The sequence below is a fragment of the Cetorhinus maximus genome, chromosome 24, assembly GCF_964194155.1.
Source record: "Cetorhinus maximus chromosome 24, sCetMax3.hap1.1, whole genome shotgun sequence".
NCBI lineage: Eukaryota > Metazoa > Chordata > Chondrichthyes > Lamniformes > Cetorhinidae > Cetorhinus > Cetorhinus maximus.
Window position 1 is genome coordinate 11,730,235 of NC_135902.1, and position 19,789 is coordinate 11,750,023.

A 19,789-nucleotide genomic window follows, 5' to 3' on the forward strand; every position below is an offset into this window, starting at 1 on the left:
GAGAGGAGCAACAGAGAAGGCAGAGGCAGGGAGGTGCAGCACACAGGAGTCCATAGCAAACACATAGGGACTACAAGAGGGATAAGCTTCTTTGACATGTCCGAACAATAGTAAATGCTGGTTGGTAAGTTATGAAACTGCTTTGAGCTGAGTCCCCATCTCCATAAGTCCTTTCACCATCATCCCTCTCATAGTTTCGTCACACTTCACTGCTACTGCTTTTGTTGCAGGTCACTGTGGAGCTACAAGACAAACACAAATATTCCAAGAGATTTATTATCCTCTTCTAACAGTGGTTTTTTCCAATTGGATTTATTTATCTCATATCTCTGGTCCTTGGTTTTAGACTTCCTGATAAGTGGGAACATCTCTATGTCTATCCTATCAAATCCTTTCATAATCTTAAAGACCTCTATCAGGCCACGCGTCCTTCTGTTTTCTAAAGGGGAAAGCCCCAGCCATTCAATCTTTTGTTGATAGGTATATCCTCTCAGTTAATGGGATCATCCTAGTGAATCTGTTTTGTCGTGACGTCAGCCAGCCCCAACTGCAGAGTTGCTGTTAACAAAGTTATTGTTCAGCAACATGCACATCACCTGGTTATTGACCAGTAGCAATTTTGATATATTTTTGGATGTAGGAAAAACAAATATTCCAGGACACTCTACTTAAGAATCTAATTACATTGATGGATTAGAGATAATAGATTAGCCTCAACACTGAAAATGCTGTGGAATAACTTGACATCACTTCTTATTGCCGCTTCTGCGATCTAAGAGACGGCAACAATGCCTTGCATATACACAGCACTTTTAAGGTGGAGAGACATGACAGAGACGTTCAGTAGAGGCATAAGGAAATCATAAACATTGTGCCAAGGAAGGAGAGATTAGAAGCGGAGGACCAAAAGCTTGGGGAAAAATATGAATTTTAAAGATGGCACGAGAGGAGGCGAGGTAGATAGTGAAGTTTTGATAAGGCACTCCCAGGCATGGTGTCTAGACAGCTGGAGGCATGGCAGCCAATGGTGGGATGACCGGAGAGATGTGGAAGCATAAGATGTCAGACTAAGAGGGATGGAGGGTTTATTGTGGGGTCAGGGGGTTGTAGGGCTGAAGGAGGTTATAGATATAGCAAGGAGAGAATGCAAGAATTAGAGTTTTAAATCTGAGGCCTTTTTTATTTATTCTTTCATGGGATGTGGGCATTGCAAGCAAGGTCAGCATTCGTTGCCCATCCCTAAATTGCCCTTGAACTAAGTGGCTTGCTAGGCTATTTCAGAGGGCAGTTAAGAGTCACCTACATTGTTGTGAGTCTGGAGTCACATGTAGGCCAGACCAGGTAAGGATGGCAGATTTCCTTCCCTAAAGGACGCTAGTGAATCAGATGGGTTTTTACAACTAGGATAAAAGCAAAACATTGCAACAAAAGCAAAACATTTTTAATATTCTTTTGTGTGAATCAACACTCCCCAACCACAATGCAACTGTTTCCAGGACTGAGCTGATGCCATTTTCAGACAGCTGCTGCACACTGTGCAGAGACAAGCGTGGGGTTACTAACTGGTTCTCTGATTGTTTTTCCCTCCATATTTCCTTTTGGAACCTCAGATTTGCCCTCCCATATGCCTGCCCCCCCCCCCCCCCCCCCCCCCCCCCCAACCCCAACAATGACTGAGGTCCACTAAATAAATGTACATTTCCTGAAGGACTCACTGTCAGACTGAATGTACATTTCCTGAAGGACTCACTGTCAGACTGGGTGTATTTGGAGTAATATTTAAAAGGTAGACACCTTCATAATGAACTGTTTTTGATAGGAGGAATGGAAAAAAGACATCAGAATCATGCCCCATTTTCACCAGGATGGAGTCAGTCATGAATGACACCATGATATCTTTCAATGTGTGTTCAGCTTGTTGCATTTTTGTAAATAAAAAGTTATGACAAGTACATCATTACCAGAAGAGTGTTGCTTTGATCAGTTTTCCAACCCAGAGATGGGACTGTTTAAGACTGATGTCAAGCAGGATGCTGTCCAAGGCCTAGTCCTCCCACTGATTCTTAATTCATTGCACACAGTCATGTCTGGACAAATCCAATTTAACTTGAAGAGGGTGTTCTCTGGATTTAGTCAAGGCTTATACTGCTTTAAAATACACATCATGCAACATTGTTTTCTTTTGGCAGTAAGTCAATAATAAGCAATCATTAAAAGGTTGTAGAAGTTCAAAGCATATTCGATTGAGCTGAAAGCAACCTGAAAACCTGGGCTTGAGCTTCCACAGAGCCAACTGTGTGTGTTCTGATCTCACTGAAGAATTATCAGTGAAATTGAGGTTCATCTACCATCACTCGTTATATAAAAATGAGAAAAGGCATGTTGTACCTTATTCTTCAAAAGCTTAACTCTTTCACCCTACCTTCAATCCATGTTTTGAATGCCCCCAATGTCGCTGTCTTGTGCTACCTATTAGATTATACTAAATAGCCTTTGAGTTAAGAAGCTTATCCTAACATTGCTTCTAAATTTACTTCTGAATTTGTATCCTCTGCTACTACTGACCTGATTTACTTGAAAATTATTTCCCGGCTTTACCTGACCTATCTTTTCTATTTAATATTGAATATGCCTCAGTGAGGCGGGTTGGCTCAGTTGGCTGGATGGCCAGTGTGGATCCAATTTGAAATTGTTGTCATATAGACACAACAACTTGCATTTATGAAGTGCCTTTAATATCGTAAATCATCCCAAGGTGCTTCAATGGAACATTATCAAATAAAACTTGATACTGACCCATATAAGGGGATACTGGGACAGGTGACCAGAAACTTGGTCCGAGAGGTTGGTTTTAAGGGTGGGCACGAAGGAGGTAAGAGATTTGTAGAGAGCAGAGAGGCTTACAGAGGGAATTGCCTGAGGCTGAAGGCACACCTGCCAACAGTGGAGTAATGATAATTGGGGATGCGCAAGAGGCCAGAGTTAGAGGAACACAGAGACTTCAAAGTGTTGTGAGCCTAGATAGGAAGGGGAGAGACCATGAAGGGATACGAAAACAACATTAAGAATTTTAAAATCAAGGCATTGCTGGACATGGAGCCGATGAGGTTGCGAATGCGGACATGATGGAACTTGGGGCAATAGAGATTTTAATAAGGCCAGGGACAGGATTTTCCCCGTTGGCTTCAGGATCCTGTCATCAGGCTCAAAGAGGGGGTCAAAAGCCTGCACAGTGGAGGGGATAGTCATTTGGTTGTGCTTTTCCCCAAATCGGCCAATTTGTGGCCAGAGAGTGAGCTAGCTGTCCAATTAAGGATGGTGGGTGGGCTCTCGAAACTGGAGGGCCAATATGAGGCCCTTCAGCTCAGACGGAGCGGAAGCAGGCCTTTCAAGGTAACTGAGAGGGAGGGGGCCTTAAGATGGAGGTGACCTCTCACCAATCTTTTAAAACTCAAAATAAACATTACAACTGAGCAGCCTACATTGGATCATTGGATAGCCTACAGCTGTAGCTGGAGCCAGGCATGTGGGGAGGGCCTTTAAGCCTGCCTGGAGAGGGAAGGCCACCTCCAAGCAGCTACACTGTTCCACGAAGACTTCAGTTCCTAGGGAGTGACTGGAAAATTCCAGTTGGCCTCTGACATTAGGCCTTAATAGGCTCTTAATAAGGTCAATAGGCTACCTGCTGCTTGAGAGCGGGTAGCCCTGTTGCCCCTCCACCCTCCCATCCCGCTGCCCAGAAAATGGGGAACCAGTACGCTAGATGGCAGCATGAAATTCTGTGCCCACCCCCACTGGGGCCTAAAAAATCATCCTCGAAATAGGAGATGGCCAGGAGAGCACTGAAATTTTACAGTTTTGAGTGTGTGTTATCTGTTTAACCAGAAAACTTCCTCTAATCCGGGTTTTAAAAAACGTGTATTCTCACATGACTTGATACATTTCACATTTCTAATGCTACCCTGCATTACTGCTGGGCCTTGAATTGGGATGCACTGATTCACCCTTTTGACAAATAATTTCGACATTTGGCGCGTGAAAAGTCAGACGTGCACCTAACAAACCCACAACCTCTACCACCTAGAAGGACAAAGGCAACAGATGCATGGGAACACCACCATCTGCAAGTTCCCCTCCAAGCCACATTCTGCCTTGGAACTATGTCGCCATCTCTTCACTGTCGCTGGATCAAAACCCTGGAACTCCCTCCCCAACAGCACTGTGGGTCTACCTACAGCACATGGACTGCAGCAGTTCAAGAAGGTGGCTCACCACCACCTTCTCCAGGGCAATTAGGGATGGGCAACAAAAATGCTGGCCTAGCCAGCTATGTTCACATCCATGACAGAATAAAAAAAATCTGATTTAAGATTTAAGGATAATTTATTTCCTTTTTTAGGTTTTCATTTGGCAGGTTCATATAAATTTCTTTCAACACAAACAGTGGAAAAGTGGTCTATGTATCAAAGTAGTGCGGAAATGAATGTCAGTAATTTAATGCTAGATTTTTGTCTGACTGAAATAGTGCTGCTGCTGAACATTTGAGGTAATTGTTTCTATTGACTTTCTGTATAAGTGAACTTGACAATATATCAGGTTGAATTGTAATTTTCTTTCTCCAAACAGAGAAATCTGGATCATATACAGTGAAAAGAAGTTTACAATTAACAAAGCTGTGTGAAGTACTTTCAGTACCAGCTCCCTCCCTGTAATCTCTCCCACCAAGACGCTCATTTTGAGTTCCATCATGACTGTTCAGTTCCTGACCTCACTACAGCCTTGGTCTAAACATGGATACAGAGCTGAATTCAAGAGATGAGGTGAGAATGACTGCCCTTATTATCGAGGCAGCATTTGACCATGTGTGCCATAAAGGAACCCTAGAAAAATCAAAGTCATTGGGAATCAGGGGAAAGCCCTCCACTGATTGGAGTCATACCTAGCACAAAGAAGGATGGTTGTGGTTGTTGGAGACCAATCATCTGAGCCACGGGACATCACTACATGGCTTCCTCAGGGCAGTGTCCTCAGCCCAACCGTCTGCAGCTGCTTCATCAATGACCTTCCCTCCAACATAAGTACAGAAGTGTGGATATTCACTGATGATTGCGCAGTGTTCAGTGCTGTTCACAACTCCTCAGATACTGAAGCAATCTGTGCCCACATGCAGCAAGACCTGGGCAACATTCAGACTTGGACTAATCAATGGCAAATAACATTCATGCCAAACAAGTGCCAGGCAATGGCCACCCACAGCAAGAGAGAATCTAAGCATCGCCCCTTGATATTCAAAAGAAAATACTTGAATTTATAGAGTGCTTTTTACCACCACCAGGTATCTCAAAGTGCTTTACAACCAATGAGGTTTTGTTTTGAAGTGTAGTCACTGTTGTAATTAGCATCAGCTAATTTGCATTCAGCAAACTCTCCCACAAGAACAATGTGATAATGATCAGATAATCTGTTCTTATGATGCTGATTGAGGGATAAATATTGGCAAGGACACCGGGGATAATTCCCCTGCTTTTCTTTGTATTTGTACCTTGGTATCTTTTACATGCACCTCATCAGGCAGATGAGGCCTTGGTTTAATATCTCATCTAGAAGATAGCATCTCTGATAGTGCAGTGCTCCCTCAGTACTGCACTGAAGTGTTAGCCTTGATTTTTTGCATTCGGTCCCTGGAGTGGGACTTGAACCCAAAACCTGTGATTCACAGGTGGGTGTGCTGCCAACAGAGCCATGGCTGTTCAATGGCATTACTACGGCTGAATCCCCAACCATCAGCATGCTAGGGGTTACCATTGAGTAGAAACTTAACTGGACCAGCCATATAAATGCTGTGGCTGCAAGAACAGGCCAGTGGCAGGGAATTCAGTGGAGAATAACTCACTTCCTGACTCCCTGAAGCCTGTCCATCACCTACATGGCACAAGTCAGGCGTGTGATAGATGAGTGCAGCTCCAACAACACTCAAGAAGCTTAAAACCATCCAAGACAAAGCAACCCACTTAATTTGGCACCCCATCCACCACCTTAAATATTCACTTCCTCTATCATTGACACACTCTGGCTGCAGAGTGTATCATCTACAGGATGGACTGCAGCAACTCAGCAAGATTCCTTTGACAGCACCTTCTAAACCCATGACCTCTACCATCTAGAAGAACAAGGGAAGCAGACACTTGGGGACACCACCACCTGCAAGTTCCTGTCCTAGTCACACACTTAGAGCCATATCCCCATTCCTTCACTATCCTTCACTGGAACACCCCTCCTTAACAAGCACTGTAGGTGTACCTGCACCACATGGACCGCAGCAGTTCATGAAGGCAGCTCACCAACATCTTCTCAAGGGCAGTTAGGGATGGGCAACAAATACTGGTCTTGCCAATGATGCCCACATCTCCTAAATGAATAAGTAAAATGGACAAAAACAGCAATATCTTGAAATATTGTCACCTTCCAGTTTCCCCTGTAAATCACACACCATCCCCTGACTTGGATAAGTACCACTGTTCCAACATTGTCACTGAGTCAAAATCCAGGGTGGGATCAACATGGGAATACAAACACAAGAACTGCAGTGGTTCAAGGAGAAGACCCACACCTTCTCAGGGCAACTATATTTCCTGTATAACTGTATATCCTATGTAATCCCATCCAAGCATATGAAAGAGAAGGGAATAGATGGTAGATTTAGTTGAGGGAAGATGAGAGAAGGTTCAAGTTGAGCATCAATGAGGAAACAGACCATTCGGGAAATGGCCTGTTTCCGCGCCATATATGCTATGTAATCCTATGTAAATTAGCAGCAAATGTGAATACCCACATCCTGAGACCAAATAAAAAAAACATGTTATTCCATTCTCTGTGAATTCACACAATCTATGGACAATAAGATAACAGTAAGCGTTGTTTTCTTTAACACTGTATAGAAAATTAACTATCTGCAAGGGCAGATGGTTTGTTAATACTTTAAAAAATTCACGCCTTAAGTCACAGTTATTTCCATTAGCTAATTAGCTTGTTCTATATGTAAAAATTTTGCTGTCTTTGTGAATGTCAGGCAAGGAGATGAAGACTAATCCCTTTAATCCATTAATCTTAATCTGTTCAGATAAATACAGACCTGATATCAGTCTGTACAGCGTTGGGAGAGTCAGAAGAAGTCTTTTCAAGTTATTTGCTTCTCCTAACCGGTGTGCTTTGAAATGGGAAACACCAAAAGTGGTGCCCTATCCAAAGATATCTTGGAAGACCTCAAAATGAACACCAAGTACACGGAAGCGGAGCTCACCGTATGGTACCAGACATTCTTGAAGGAATGCCCAAACGGCCTGGTCTCTGTGGAACAATTTGAGAAGATCTATTCTAATTTTTTCCCAGATGCAGACCCGAAAGCTTATGCCAAACATGTCTTCAGGAGTTTTGACACCAATAGTGATGGGACCTTGGATTTTAGGGAATACATCATTGCCCTTCACCTCACCTCCTCTGGAAAGATTTCCCAGAAGCTTGAATGGGCTTTCTCTCTCTATGATGTGGATGGCAACGGCACAATCAACAAAGAAGAAATACTGGAAATCGTCAAGGTACAGTTGATTTTCAAATGTCAACTTTACAAATTGGCGCGAGATTATGTTATTCAATTTGCATGTTGATGTCATTTTCTTCACTCTTCTTCCCCTCAATACTTACCATTGGTCTGCAGGGAATATTTTTCAGGCAACCCTTCCAATGAAGGCTTGCTCTGTAGTCAGTGACCATAAACTGCAGTAAAGAAGCCTTAGATGAATGAGCTAACTCTATTTATTTTGTCCTCTTGGTGAAAAAGATCTTCATCTTTCTCTGAGACAGCCTGGGGCCTCCCAATATAAATAACAGCATCATTCATTCTACCATAATGTAACTTAATTTATAACTTTGAAGTAACTTTAAATTGTGTATTAATTATAAAAAAATTCTTGAAAGTTCTTTTATTTTCATAACACTGTAACACAAGCCCAAGACATCTTTAGGCACTTTGCTTTTGAAGTGCAGCCACGATTATGTAGCTGGACCTAGTAGAAAATGTGCTTGCAGCAAGGTTCCACAAACAGCAAATGAATGAACAACCAGATAATTTCTTTCTTCATGGTGTAGGAGAAAAATTGGGCAGAATTTTATGGCCCCGTCATGGCGGGGTCGGGGGGTGAGGGTAACGCCATTCCAAAGTCTACTGACTTGGGCGGGAAGGTAAAATCCCACCTGCGTAACATTCCACCCATTAACTCAGTTACTGGAGAATTCCCTGATCTTATTTGAATAGTGTCAGGGGATCTCATACACTGATTTTATAGCACAGTCATAATTTAAATGTAAAACACATCACATTAACGATACCTAAATATATACCACCCGTAGTAAATAAAATTATCTAGTCATCTTTGAATTTGAACAAGTATATTTGTATTGCAATAGCAGAGAAATTATTAGATTGATGGAGGCTGACTAAATGCACAGTAGCAGTCCTTCATTTATATAGTAAAGAATGGAACAGTTCTTAGTGGTTTGCCCACTGTCACTCTTTCATGTATTTCAACATTATGTTAATAGTTGTCATGACTTCTGTGTGTTTTATACTGTAACAGGAATTTGTAAATATGTTAAAGCTCAAAGTGAATTTTATTGCACTCTGTGTTGCAATATTCATTGTCAAAAATACAGGGGGTTGGCAGTTAGGGAGTGACAATTGGTCTTTTCTTTCAACAGTGACTACATTGAAGAACTTCTTTGGCTGTAAAGCTCTTTAAGATATCTTGAGGTCAGGAGTCGGCCTAATTAAGTACCTGGGAGGCAAAATTTGACAGCACTCACAAGCAAGTGTGGGGGTCATGATATGCACATTCTTGCCAATGCAGGCAGGATGCAAATTTCATGCTACCTACTGATTTGCATGATGGCTGAGTGCAGCCCACTGCTAAATGCACTGTTGGGTGGCTGTATGCCTCAGCAGGGGCTCAGGTTCCTGTGAGCGAGGCCAGCAGCACTTAAAGCTAGTCTGCACTTTTTAAAGTCAACCTGAACCTCTTATAAGGAAGATTCATTCTGGCTGGTGCATGTTTTGCAAGTAGCTGGGGAAGACATATGACTAGGAGGGAAACTGACTAATGGTGCAACATTAGCAGGTTCCAAGGTTCTGAAATTCAGCACTGGAGGCTTCGTTACAGGAGATAGAGAGAACAAGAGATGCCCTCCATCCACAGGGGCCCAGGATGCCCTCCAGGTCAACCCTGCGAAGGCAATGGGAGCAGATAGCTGTCATGTTCAATGCATCTAGTGTAGCCCAAAGGACCTGCATGCAGTGCTGCAAGTTCATTGTCCTCATATGCGTGGTCAAGGTCAGAGAAATCATTTTCAAATCTCTACAGCTGAATCAATAACCTCACACATTGCTCCATTCATCAAACCCCTTCACTCACCTACCAACAATCGCTATCAATCATAACTCATATCTCACAGCTATTGCATCACCTTGCCCTCACACATCTCCCTTGCAGAGCAAGGTGGCCCATAAGAGGAAGCAGCAGTACCTAACAGGTGGGGAACAAGCATGTTTGCATGTACTTACCCGTGTAGAGGAACCAGCAGTGTCCTCGTACCTAATCCTCTTTCTCACCCCCTACTTCTCCCTCATTCCGCAATCTCTTCTGATTTACAAGCTGCACATGGTGTAGACATGTACCGCTTGCTTTCCATTCTCCCCCGCTCCCCCACCCCACAACACAACCTGACCCTTGTGCCTTTCTGCTTTCAGATAACCAAGAACTGGAACTTGCCAATCCTGGAAGGCCAAATAGTGTAAGACTAGGAAGACAATGAAGCAATTGCTCTGATGCTCACAGCCATGAGCTCAGCTACTGACACTGTGCAACATTTAGGGGGCAGCTTAGAGATGGGATCTTCACAAGTGGAGGAGCCAATGCAGGGGACAAGGGTGGCACAGGTGCCAGCTTGAGTCATAGACTCAGAGAGGTCTACAGTACAGAAAAAGTCCCTTTAGCCCATCATTTTTGTGCCAGTCAAACAAGTAACTAACTATTCTAATGCCATTTTCCAGCACTAGGCTCATAGCCTTGTATGCCAGGGCATCACAAATGCACATCCAAATACTCCTTAAATGTTATGAGGGTTTCTGCCTCTACCACCCTTTCAGGCAGTGAGTTCCAGATTGCCACCACCCTATGGTGAAAAATTTCTTCCTCACATCCCCTCTAAACCTCCTGCCCCTTACCTTAAATCTATGCCCCCCTGGTTATTGATCCCTCCACTAAGGGGAAAAGTTCCATCCTGCCTACCCTATCTATGCCCCTCATAATTTTATACACCTCAATCATGTCCCCCCTCAATCTCCTCTGCTCCAGGGAAAATAACCCCAGTCTTTCCAATCTCTCCTCATACCTAAAACTCTCCAGCCCAGACAACATCCTGGTAAATCTCCTCTGTACTCTCTCTAGTGCAATCACATCCTTCCTATAATGTAGATTCCAGAACTGCATGCAATACCCTAGCTGTGGCCTAACCAGCGTTTTATACAGTTCCAGCATAACTTCCCTGCTCTTATATTCTATGCCTCGGCTAATAAAGCCAAGTATCCCATATGCCTTCTTAACCACCTTATCTACCTGTTCTGCTACCTTGAGGGACTGGTAGATATGCACACCAAGGTCCCTCTGACCCTCGGCATTTCCCAGGGTCCTACCATTCATTGTGTATTCCCGTGCCATGTTTGTCCTGCCCAAGTGCATCACCTCATGCTTATCCAGATTAAATTCCATTTGCCACTGATCAGCCCACCTGACCAGCCCATCTATATCCTCCTGTAATATAAGGCTACCCTCCTCACTATTTACAACTCCACCAATTTTCGTGTCATCCGCGACCTTACTGATCAACCCTGCTACATTCAAGTCTAAATCGTTTATGTATACCACAAACAGCAAAGGACCCAACACTGATCCCTGTGGAACCCCCTGGACACAGGCATCCAGTCACAAAAACACTCCTCGACCATCACCCTCTGCTTCCTGCCACTCAGCCAATTCTGGATCCAATTTACCAAATTGCCTTGGATTCCATGGGCTCTTACCTTTGTTATCAGTCTCCCACGCGGGACCTTATTAAAAGCTTTGCTGAAGTCCAAGTAGACAACGTCAAATGCATTGCCCTCTACACACCTTGTCACCTCTTCAAAAAATTCAATCAAATTGGTCAGACATGATCTCCCCTTAACAAAACCATGCTGACTGTCCTTCATTAATCCCTGCCTCTCCAAAAGTAGATTAATTCTGTCCCTCAGAATTGCTTCCATAGTTTCCCCACCACTGAGGTTAGACTGGCCTGTAGTTCCCTGGTTTATCCCTTCCTTCCTTCTTAAATAACGGTACCACATTGGCTGATCTTTAGTCCTCTGGCACCTGTCCTGTAGCCAGAGAGGTATTGAAAATTATTGCCAGCGCCCCTGCTATCTCCTCCCTTGTCTCACTCAACAGCCTGGGATACATTTAATCCAGGCTGGAGATTTATCTACTTTTAAGCCTGCCAGATCACTTAGAACCTCCTCCCTTTCTATGCTAATTTCTTTAAGTATATCACAGTCCTTATGCCTGATTTCCATACCCATGTCACCCCTCTCACTTGTGAACACTGACACAAAGTATTCATTTAGAACCCTACCTACATCTTCCGGCTCCACACACAAATTACCACTACGGTCCTTAATGGACCCTACTCTTTCCTTAGTTATCCTCTTACTCTTAATGTGCTTGTAAAATAACTTTGGATTTTCCTTTATTTTACCTGCCAATGTTTTCTCATGCCCCTTTTTTGCTCTCCTAATTTCCTTTTTAATTTCCCCCCGACACATTCTATACTCCTCTAGGGCTTCTGCTGTTTTGAGCCATCGGTATCTGCCTTAAGCCTCCCTTTTCCACTTTATCCAATCCTGTATATCCCTTGACATCCAGGGTTCCCTGGATTTGTTGGTCCCACCCTTTATCTTTACTGGAATATGTTGGCCCTGTACTCTCCCTATTTCCTTCTTGAATGAGTCCCACTGCTCTGACGCAGATTTACCTAAAAGTAGTTGCTCCCAGTCCACTCTGGCCAAATCATATCAGATCTTATTAAAATCGGCCTTCCCCCAATTTTGAGCTCTGATTTCTGGCCCTCCCTTGTCCTTTTCCAAAACAACCTTGAATCTAACGGAGTTATGATCACTATCTGCAAAATGCTCCCCCACTGATACCTCTACCACTTTTCTGGCTTCATTCCCTAAAATTAAGTCCAGGACCAACCCCTCTCTTGCAGGTTTCTACATACTGGCTTAAAAAGCTCTCCTAGATACATTTTAAGAATCCTGCTCCCTCTAAACCTATCACACTGCGACTAACCCAGTTAATGTTGGGGAAGTTGAAATCCCCCATTATTACTACCCTATTATTTTTACACTTCTCTGAAATTTGCCTACACATCTGCTCTTCTATTTCTCTCTGACTGTTTGGCGGCCTACAGTACACTCCCAGCAATGTGAGTGCTCCTTTTATGTTTTTAAGTTCTACCCACATGGCTTCATTTGAGGAGCTTTCTAAGATGTCATCCCTCCTTACTGCTGTCATTGATTCCTTGATCAATATTGTGATACCCCCTCCTCTTTTACCTCCTTCCCTGTCTTGCCTGAAGACCCTATATCCTGGAATCTTGAGCTGCCAATCCTGCCCCTCTCTCAACCATGTCTCTGTGACAGCAATGACATCATGCTTCCATTTGTTAATTTGTGTCCTCAATTCATCTGCCCTATTCATCAGGCTCCTTGCATTAAAATAAATACTTGATGGAGGGAGTGGTCGCACTCAGGTTCTGCTGCAGGGGATTCAGATGAGGCAGGATGCAGAGGAAAGCTGATGGGCATGCACAGTGAAATACTTGGTGCATTGGCAGACCTACCAGGCAGCGTGTGGTTAACGGCAAGCAGCATGAAAGAGTCCGGCACTACGCAATTTCTAGATGCTACAGTCACAGCAGTCCAGGAATTTGCCTTCCAACACATTGCTAGGGTTACCAAGGCACTGCCTTCCCACGCTCACCTCCCCAGCATACCCCCCAACCCAACTCCCCAGAACCTCCTCACCATCCTGCACACCCTACGAGTGACAATTGCCCTGTTGTGCACAAACCTGCTGCCCTCTCCCAGGATGGCAACATTCACGCTCTCGCCATTGGCGCTTTGCCAGGGCTGCTGCCCATCAACCAGCCAGGCCAGACTGCTGCCACCCATGCTGAATGGTGCAACCCAATGCCGGGCTTTCAAGGGCCAGAACTGCTTGAGGTCATCCAGCAAGGCTATCTGCACTCTGTCCCATTGAAAGTCAGTAGTCTTCCACTAACTAAGCTGCAGCCACTGGAGCAGCACTGCGTAGGAACACTAGGACAGGCAAACTCACATGGAAGATAGGCACCAAGGGAATGCACAAGGATAATTAGTTGACTTTTGTATGGAATTTTGGAAAACTTGATCTATAAAGCTATTTGAAATGTTTGTTTTACGGTGCCTTTTATCTTAGCATTGTGGCCAAGAGGATGCTCTGATGATCAGTGACAGGGAGGTGGTAAGAGGTGTGCCTGGTATTAAATGAGAACTAGATTTGCCTTGTCTGGTACCACAATTGGGTGGATTAATCATCGACAGCCTAGCCAGAAATGGAATGTGTTGACTGCCCCTTTTCTTCCTCTGTCTCCTCCTTTTCTTCCTTCTCCTCTTCCTCAACTGCGCACCATATAAACCGTGACAAGGGTTGTGTCTTCATGATGGTGAAGTTGTCCAGTATGCAGCAAACTACAATGAATCTTGAGACATGCTCTGGTGAGCATTGTGAGGCAGATAGCCCTTGTCATTCAAAAGCAACGTTCTGATTTGTTGTGGTGGCTTAAGTACACATGGTGGACCCAACCACTGCATAATGAAGACATTGTGACTCTTGCCTTAACACTATACATAGACCTGCATGATGTACTAACTGTGGTCACACACAGCTGAACATTGAGGGAGTTTACATGCGGCATCATATGTATGCAGTGAATTGCACCTTGCACCATGGGGGCACCTGCAACCCTCACAAAGACACATGCTCACATTGTCTGTTTGTCTCTGGCAAGAGAGAATGAAATGTATTCAGCTCTCCTTGTACACAGAACCTCAGTGACTTCCCTCATACAACAGCGGACAGCAACCTGAGAAATGTTGGAAAAACCACCTGTTGCAGCCTTGGAGGAGCAAGGTTCATGGGCATGGTAGCCTTCACAGTAACTGGCAATGCCATCCTTGCCCTGCTCTGTGGCTGCAATTCGGACTGCAACAGGTGGCAGACTTCAGTGTGCACCTCTTTAGTGAAATGGAGATGCCTGACACACAATTCATCACTGAGGTTGAGGTAGATAATTGCTCCTTGAAGACACTGTATGGTCATAGCCTGCTTCTGAGGGCCCTTTCCCTCTTCCTGCTCCTCGCACTTTGAGCATCTTGTCCTCCCCTGTTGCCTTTGCTCCTTCTCCATGTCTTGCTGCAGCCAAGGGGGATACAAATTGCTACACCCACGTGCAGGATTAGGTGGCATGAGCAGAGCCCTTAAAGTTAGAATGAAGGCCTTCACCATGTGCCACACCACTCTTGTAGACTTCAGCAAAAAAAACCACCAAGCACTTCTACTAACTCAGCAACAGCCAACAGAAGTCAGTCTGCAACTAACCTGAAAGTGGTTGATGATCCTTTTAAACAGTGCTGGGGACAGTCTTTCCTGCTGGTGAATGCATGTTCAGCTGTGCGAGGTTAGGAGAGGGTGCTGGCTGAAGTGCTCATGTTGAAAATGGCACCACTGGAGTTAAATCAGCGCGACATGCTGATCTGCCTCCTCTGCATACTCCAGTGCAGGGTCCCAGCTCCCGTGCTAACGCCCTCACCAAATGGCATCCAGTGCAGGCAGTGCCAGAAGCGTGTGCGTGCACCGCAGACTCCATTTTGAATTCAAAAAGCACCCGCAGCATCAAAAAGATGGGTGGTATGCAACCAGATTTTGAGCCCATGTTCTTTTGTTCCTCACCCTGTAGGTGGCAGCAGAGAGTGAAAAACAAGAACAGTTCTTGGGTCTGATCAGTGAGTTCCATTGGAAAGTGCATGAGAACATCAGACAAGATCGAGGCAGATTCCAACTGTGATGGCCCATGTTGTTGAATTGCTCACTGGCACCCACAGTTCAGGCTTGTGAGTGAAAATGGGGATGGTTATGAGGTATTGGAAGATGTTTGGAACTATATGGTCTTTAGAAGAGGAAAGGAAGGGATAATTTGAAAACAAACATTGAGTTATTGTCCTTCATTGATTGATAGCTCTTTAAGTGGCTTTAAAGTAAATACAGTTCGATTTACCTTGTTAGCTGTGTCAGTTAGAGAAACAAACATTGTATGTCTGCACCTGTAAAGAGGTAAGCACAGATGATTGCGTCCTGTTCAGGATTATTGTAATTATCTGCCAGACTCATTGCCGCTTTAGTGAAATTAGATTTTCATTCTCCCGAAGGCGATATTTAAAATGATAACTGAGGAAGAACAGAAAGCCCTGCCAGAGGATGAGAACACCCCAGAGAAGAGGACTGAAAAGATCTGGGTGTTTTTTGGCAAGAAAGAAAATGGTAAGCATGAGACATTTGGTGAGGGTGGAGTTGGGGTGGGGGGTGATGGGGTGCAGGAGAAAACTGCTTATTACACAGGTCCCTGATGTATTTCCTGAACTAAACTGCTATAAATTGACATTAGGAGGTACACAGCTTTTAATTTTATGATCGTTATGCACTTGCAAATTCGATATTGCCACTGTCATAATTCTGACTCCAACTGTGGTGGCAGAATAAATTAACAACAATGAGAACCTCTGACTGACAGTCACAATTGATTAGTAAAGCCGGTGTGGTTTCCCCAAATGCGCCCTTAGTCCACCCTTATGATGGACTCTGTATCTATAAATAGCAGAGTCTAAGTAATTAATATTTACGAGTACATATCTGCACCAAGAAAGTTGTCAAGGTGTCAGAGAAATACAGAACAAAGAGCAATTATCTGCCTGTTGCCATTCATAATTAATAATCCTTAAATACCTGGTGCTATTTAGTACAGTGATTACTGTATTAATACATTCATAACTGACTTGAAGCTTTAAAAGCCTATCAGCAACCAGATCGTTGCTAGGACAAGGTTATAAAAATAGACCTACTTACTGACTAGGGATAAAAGAAAAACTGACATGTCTGGAAATCTAAGGCGAAAATCGCACATGCTAGAAATGCGCAACAGGTCCGTCAACATCGGAAGGAGAAAGAAAAGATAACATGTGGCTTTAACGGTTTAACAAAACTGAGGTTCCTATCAAAAAAAATTCCACATCTTTTACTTTTCTGATGCTAAGTGAGCTGATGTGCATTTCCAGTACTTTCTTGTGACCTAGTTGCTGGATGCAGTATCTGGTGAAATGTGTTTACTCAAAAATGATTCATTTAGTTCAAAAACTTCCTGGTTTGTTTAAAAATGGTCCATTTATTTCAAAAAGTATCACTGCTTCAGGCAAACACCGCCATTTCACAATTTACATTCCAAACAAACCAAGGTAAAAAAGTGAAGGTTGGCAAAATTGTACAAAGAATATCGAAGTGAAAGTTTATTTTAAATGTATGCACTTTTTAATTAAATGTCCTTTTTGTCACAGATAAATTATCGGAAGGCGAGTTTATTCAAGGCACCCTTGAAAACAAAGATATACTCCGACTGATACAGTTGGAACCTCAGAACATCAAAGGAATGCTAAAGAAGCAATAGCTTTCCAAATTGGAAGCAATTTTTCTAAAGACTGTTTCAAGATATTTCATTTCTCACTTTCACTTTAATACACACATGTATTTCATAAAGCTTAATGCACACACAGTGAATCTGATCGAGATTTTCCTAATCTGAAGTGATGGTTAGAGCCTCTTAATCCTCAAGGTCATTTTCTGAAATCTGTATAACTTTTATGGATGTTCGAGTCTCAAATAAATTACATTTAATTGTGCAGTATATACGTGGCTTGTCGTACTTAACTAACAGGAAGTTATATGGATTTTCTTTTTGAATCGTCTAGTTGTGGGATGTGGTGAAATCTTAATCTATTGAGATGAGGTAGATGGCTATGCGTGTAGAATTGTCTGAGACTATAAATTTGAGTTTGACGCAAAGGTGTTCTAGCATTACGCGAAACCTTCCAAATCCACAACTGCTCTGGAAGGACAAGAGCAGCAGACTATAGGAACACCACCACCTGGATGTTCCCCTCCAAACCACTCACCATCCTGACTTGGAAATACATCGCTGTTGCTTCAGTGTCTCTGGATCAAAATCCTGGAACTCCCTCCCTAACAGCACTGAATGTGCACCTAAACCACAGGGACTGCAGCAGTTCAAGAAGGCAGTTCGCCACCATCTTCTCAAGGGCAATTAGGGATGGCAATAAATGCTGGCCTAGCCAGTGATGCCCACATCCCATGAATGAATAAAACAAAAGTTGCGACATATTGAGATAAGTGTGGGTTGAACATAGATTTGGATCTGGAACGCCAGGTTTTGTTGAATCTCAAAAACAAAGTCTGGTTTCAGATGTAAATTCTCATCCTTTATTACAATAGTCTGGCTCTAGAAGTTACTTTATGAAAGGACTAGGGCTATTCAGTTGGGAGAATTTATTTTATCAGTTGTCAATTAAAACATTCTTGAGCAGCAACACAGGGCATCTAGGGTCAGGTTGCAGTCAAACGGAAACATTAAAAAAACATGAACTTTACTTAGGCCTCTTCTTGTCCCAGTACAAGTTTTAAAGGTGTCTCCAACACTGTGTGTAATTTTAATGTTTTTTTTTGTTCATTTCACATCAGGGTCTAAATTATGTCATCAAACCTTGACATTTCAGTAGTCAAGAAGTCCTGGCCTGCTCTCAGCAGGCAGCTCCGACACTTCTACAAACTCAGGAGTCAAACTGGTGGGTAGCACAAACATAGCAGGTAACAACTGGCAACCGTTTTAACCCCTCTCCCGCCCCACTCCCCACTGGGCGGGCAGATTAAAATGTCTCCAGCATATTCACATTCTAGCTTTCACAGTACATTGTGCGTCACGTGGAGAGCACCACAACAGTGCTGTCCCCTCACTGAGTGTATCAGTGTGAACCTTTTACAAGTGGCGGTAGCAGCCTGTTAACTGATACACATAGTACCACAGTAAACGACTGACCTGCTGCTGCTAACTGTGCACATTCAAATACAAGTCCAGTGACATTACCGCCATACCACCATCTCCCCCACCCCATTAACAATGAGATAGGTGCTTTGTTATGTACAAACCCTGAGCCAGAATCAGGTTGTCTATGAATAATTTAGCACCAGATTTCTCAAGATCGTATTGTGAAGACCCGGACTGAGCACATATCATTTGGGTTCATCATTGCTGACAGACTCCAGTGTATCTGTATTTGCTGTGTTTTTAACTTTTGCACTTTTCTACTGCATTACACACTCTAGCTGAATTTACAGGCACAGCTTTATTGTTACTAACTAGGGACAACGTCAATGAATCTGCCATGATTGTTGGCAGTAACTGGTTGAACAGATGCCCAAGCCATTTTCTAAATATTCTTTGGTCAAGGCAATATATTTGCTTTGGTTCCAAAATACACAGGAGCCAATTCATTGACTAACATGTTATGACTTTAATTTCCTATTTTAGGCTACAGGCGAAGGATAAATTTGAGGGCAACATAGCAAATAAGAAGAAAATCAAAATACTGCAGAGCTAGAAATCTGAAATAAAAATAATAACAATGCTCAAAACACTCAGGCAATATCGGAGGAGAGAGAGAGAGAGAGAGAACAAGTTCCATAGGGGACAAGCATAATGGCTGAAAGAGCGACCAGGAAAGTTTAAGCAAAGACCAAATTGTGGACTAGTGTGGGAGGATCATGTGGGTTGGTGAGGGCTGAGTGGTAGCAGGATATTGCTGAGTTAGATGGGTTGAGTAGATGGAGGGATTTGAAAATCAGGAAGAGGATCTTAAAACCAATCTGTCGGAAATGGGACTGAGGGCAGAACATTCTGAATGAATTATAACGCGTGGAGACTGACACTCCCTTCTGACCCATCGGACACCCCCCCGTGTCCCTCCCCCCATCCCGGGATCTGATTGCCTTCCCCCAACACCTAAGGGTGAAGGATCAGACCTCTCACTGTCTGCAAAATTGGGCTTTCTCCCCGGATCAAGGGTCAGAGACCTACTCCCCAATCTACCATTCCCACCTGATTGGATGCCAAGCCTGTCAATCAAGCTGACCTCCAAGTGGGAAACCTGTCAGTGACCTCACATGCATGCTGTGGAGTTCAAAATCTACAATGTGTGAGGAAACACTGATGTCTGGTTTTGCCATGTACAACCAGGCTCCCTTTCACGTCAGTTATAGCCAATGTGAGGGGAGAGCTGGCTGAGGCTGGTTAGGTAAATAGACTGAAAGGTATGGTAGTAAATAAACAGTGGTAAACACATAAAGAAATGATTCAAAAATTTCAATGAAATCACGTTCTATTATAAAACAAAATCTCAGTGAGAAAGATCCATCCATATCTTACAAGGGAAGTTAAGCATAGAATTAGATTAAAAGGAGAGGCTTATAGTGTTGCAAAGAAT

The 19,789-nt window shown here is 43.5% G+C and overlaps 1 protein-coding gene across 1 annotated transcript; it reads left to right on the plus strand.

Moving 5' to 3' along the window:
• Positions 1-7,157: 7,157 nt before the first annotated feature.
• LOC144699555 (S-modulin-like) lies at positions 7,158-17,143 on the plus strand. The gene is made up of 3 exons (XM_078570599.1): positions 7,158-7,595; positions 15,614-15,725; positions 16,793-17,143. Exons 1-3 carry the CDS (start codon positions 7,215-7,217, stop codon positions 16,900-16,902), a joined length of 603 nt encoding a protein of 200 aa, XP_078426725.1. The 5' UTR covers positions 7,158-7,214; the 3' UTR covers positions 16,903-17,143.
• Positions 17,144-19,789: the final 2,646 nt, after the last annotated feature.

What these genes read in the sequence shown, in the direction of transcription:
- LOC144699555 (XM_078570599.1), top strand. Translation starts at nt 7,215, where the DNA reads ATGGGAAACACCAAAAGTGGTGCCCTATCCAAAGATATCTTGGAAGAC. An exon ending in AAATACTGGAAATCGTCAAG is followed by an intron (nt 7,596 to 15,613) that starts GTACAGTTGATT and finishes ATTCTCCCGAAG; the next exon opens with GCGATATTTAAAATGATAAC. An exon ending in TTTTGGCAAGAAAGAAAATG is followed by an intron (nt 15,726 to 16,792) that starts GTAAGCATGAGA and finishes TTTTTGTCACAG; the next exon opens with ATAAATTATCGGAAGGCGAG.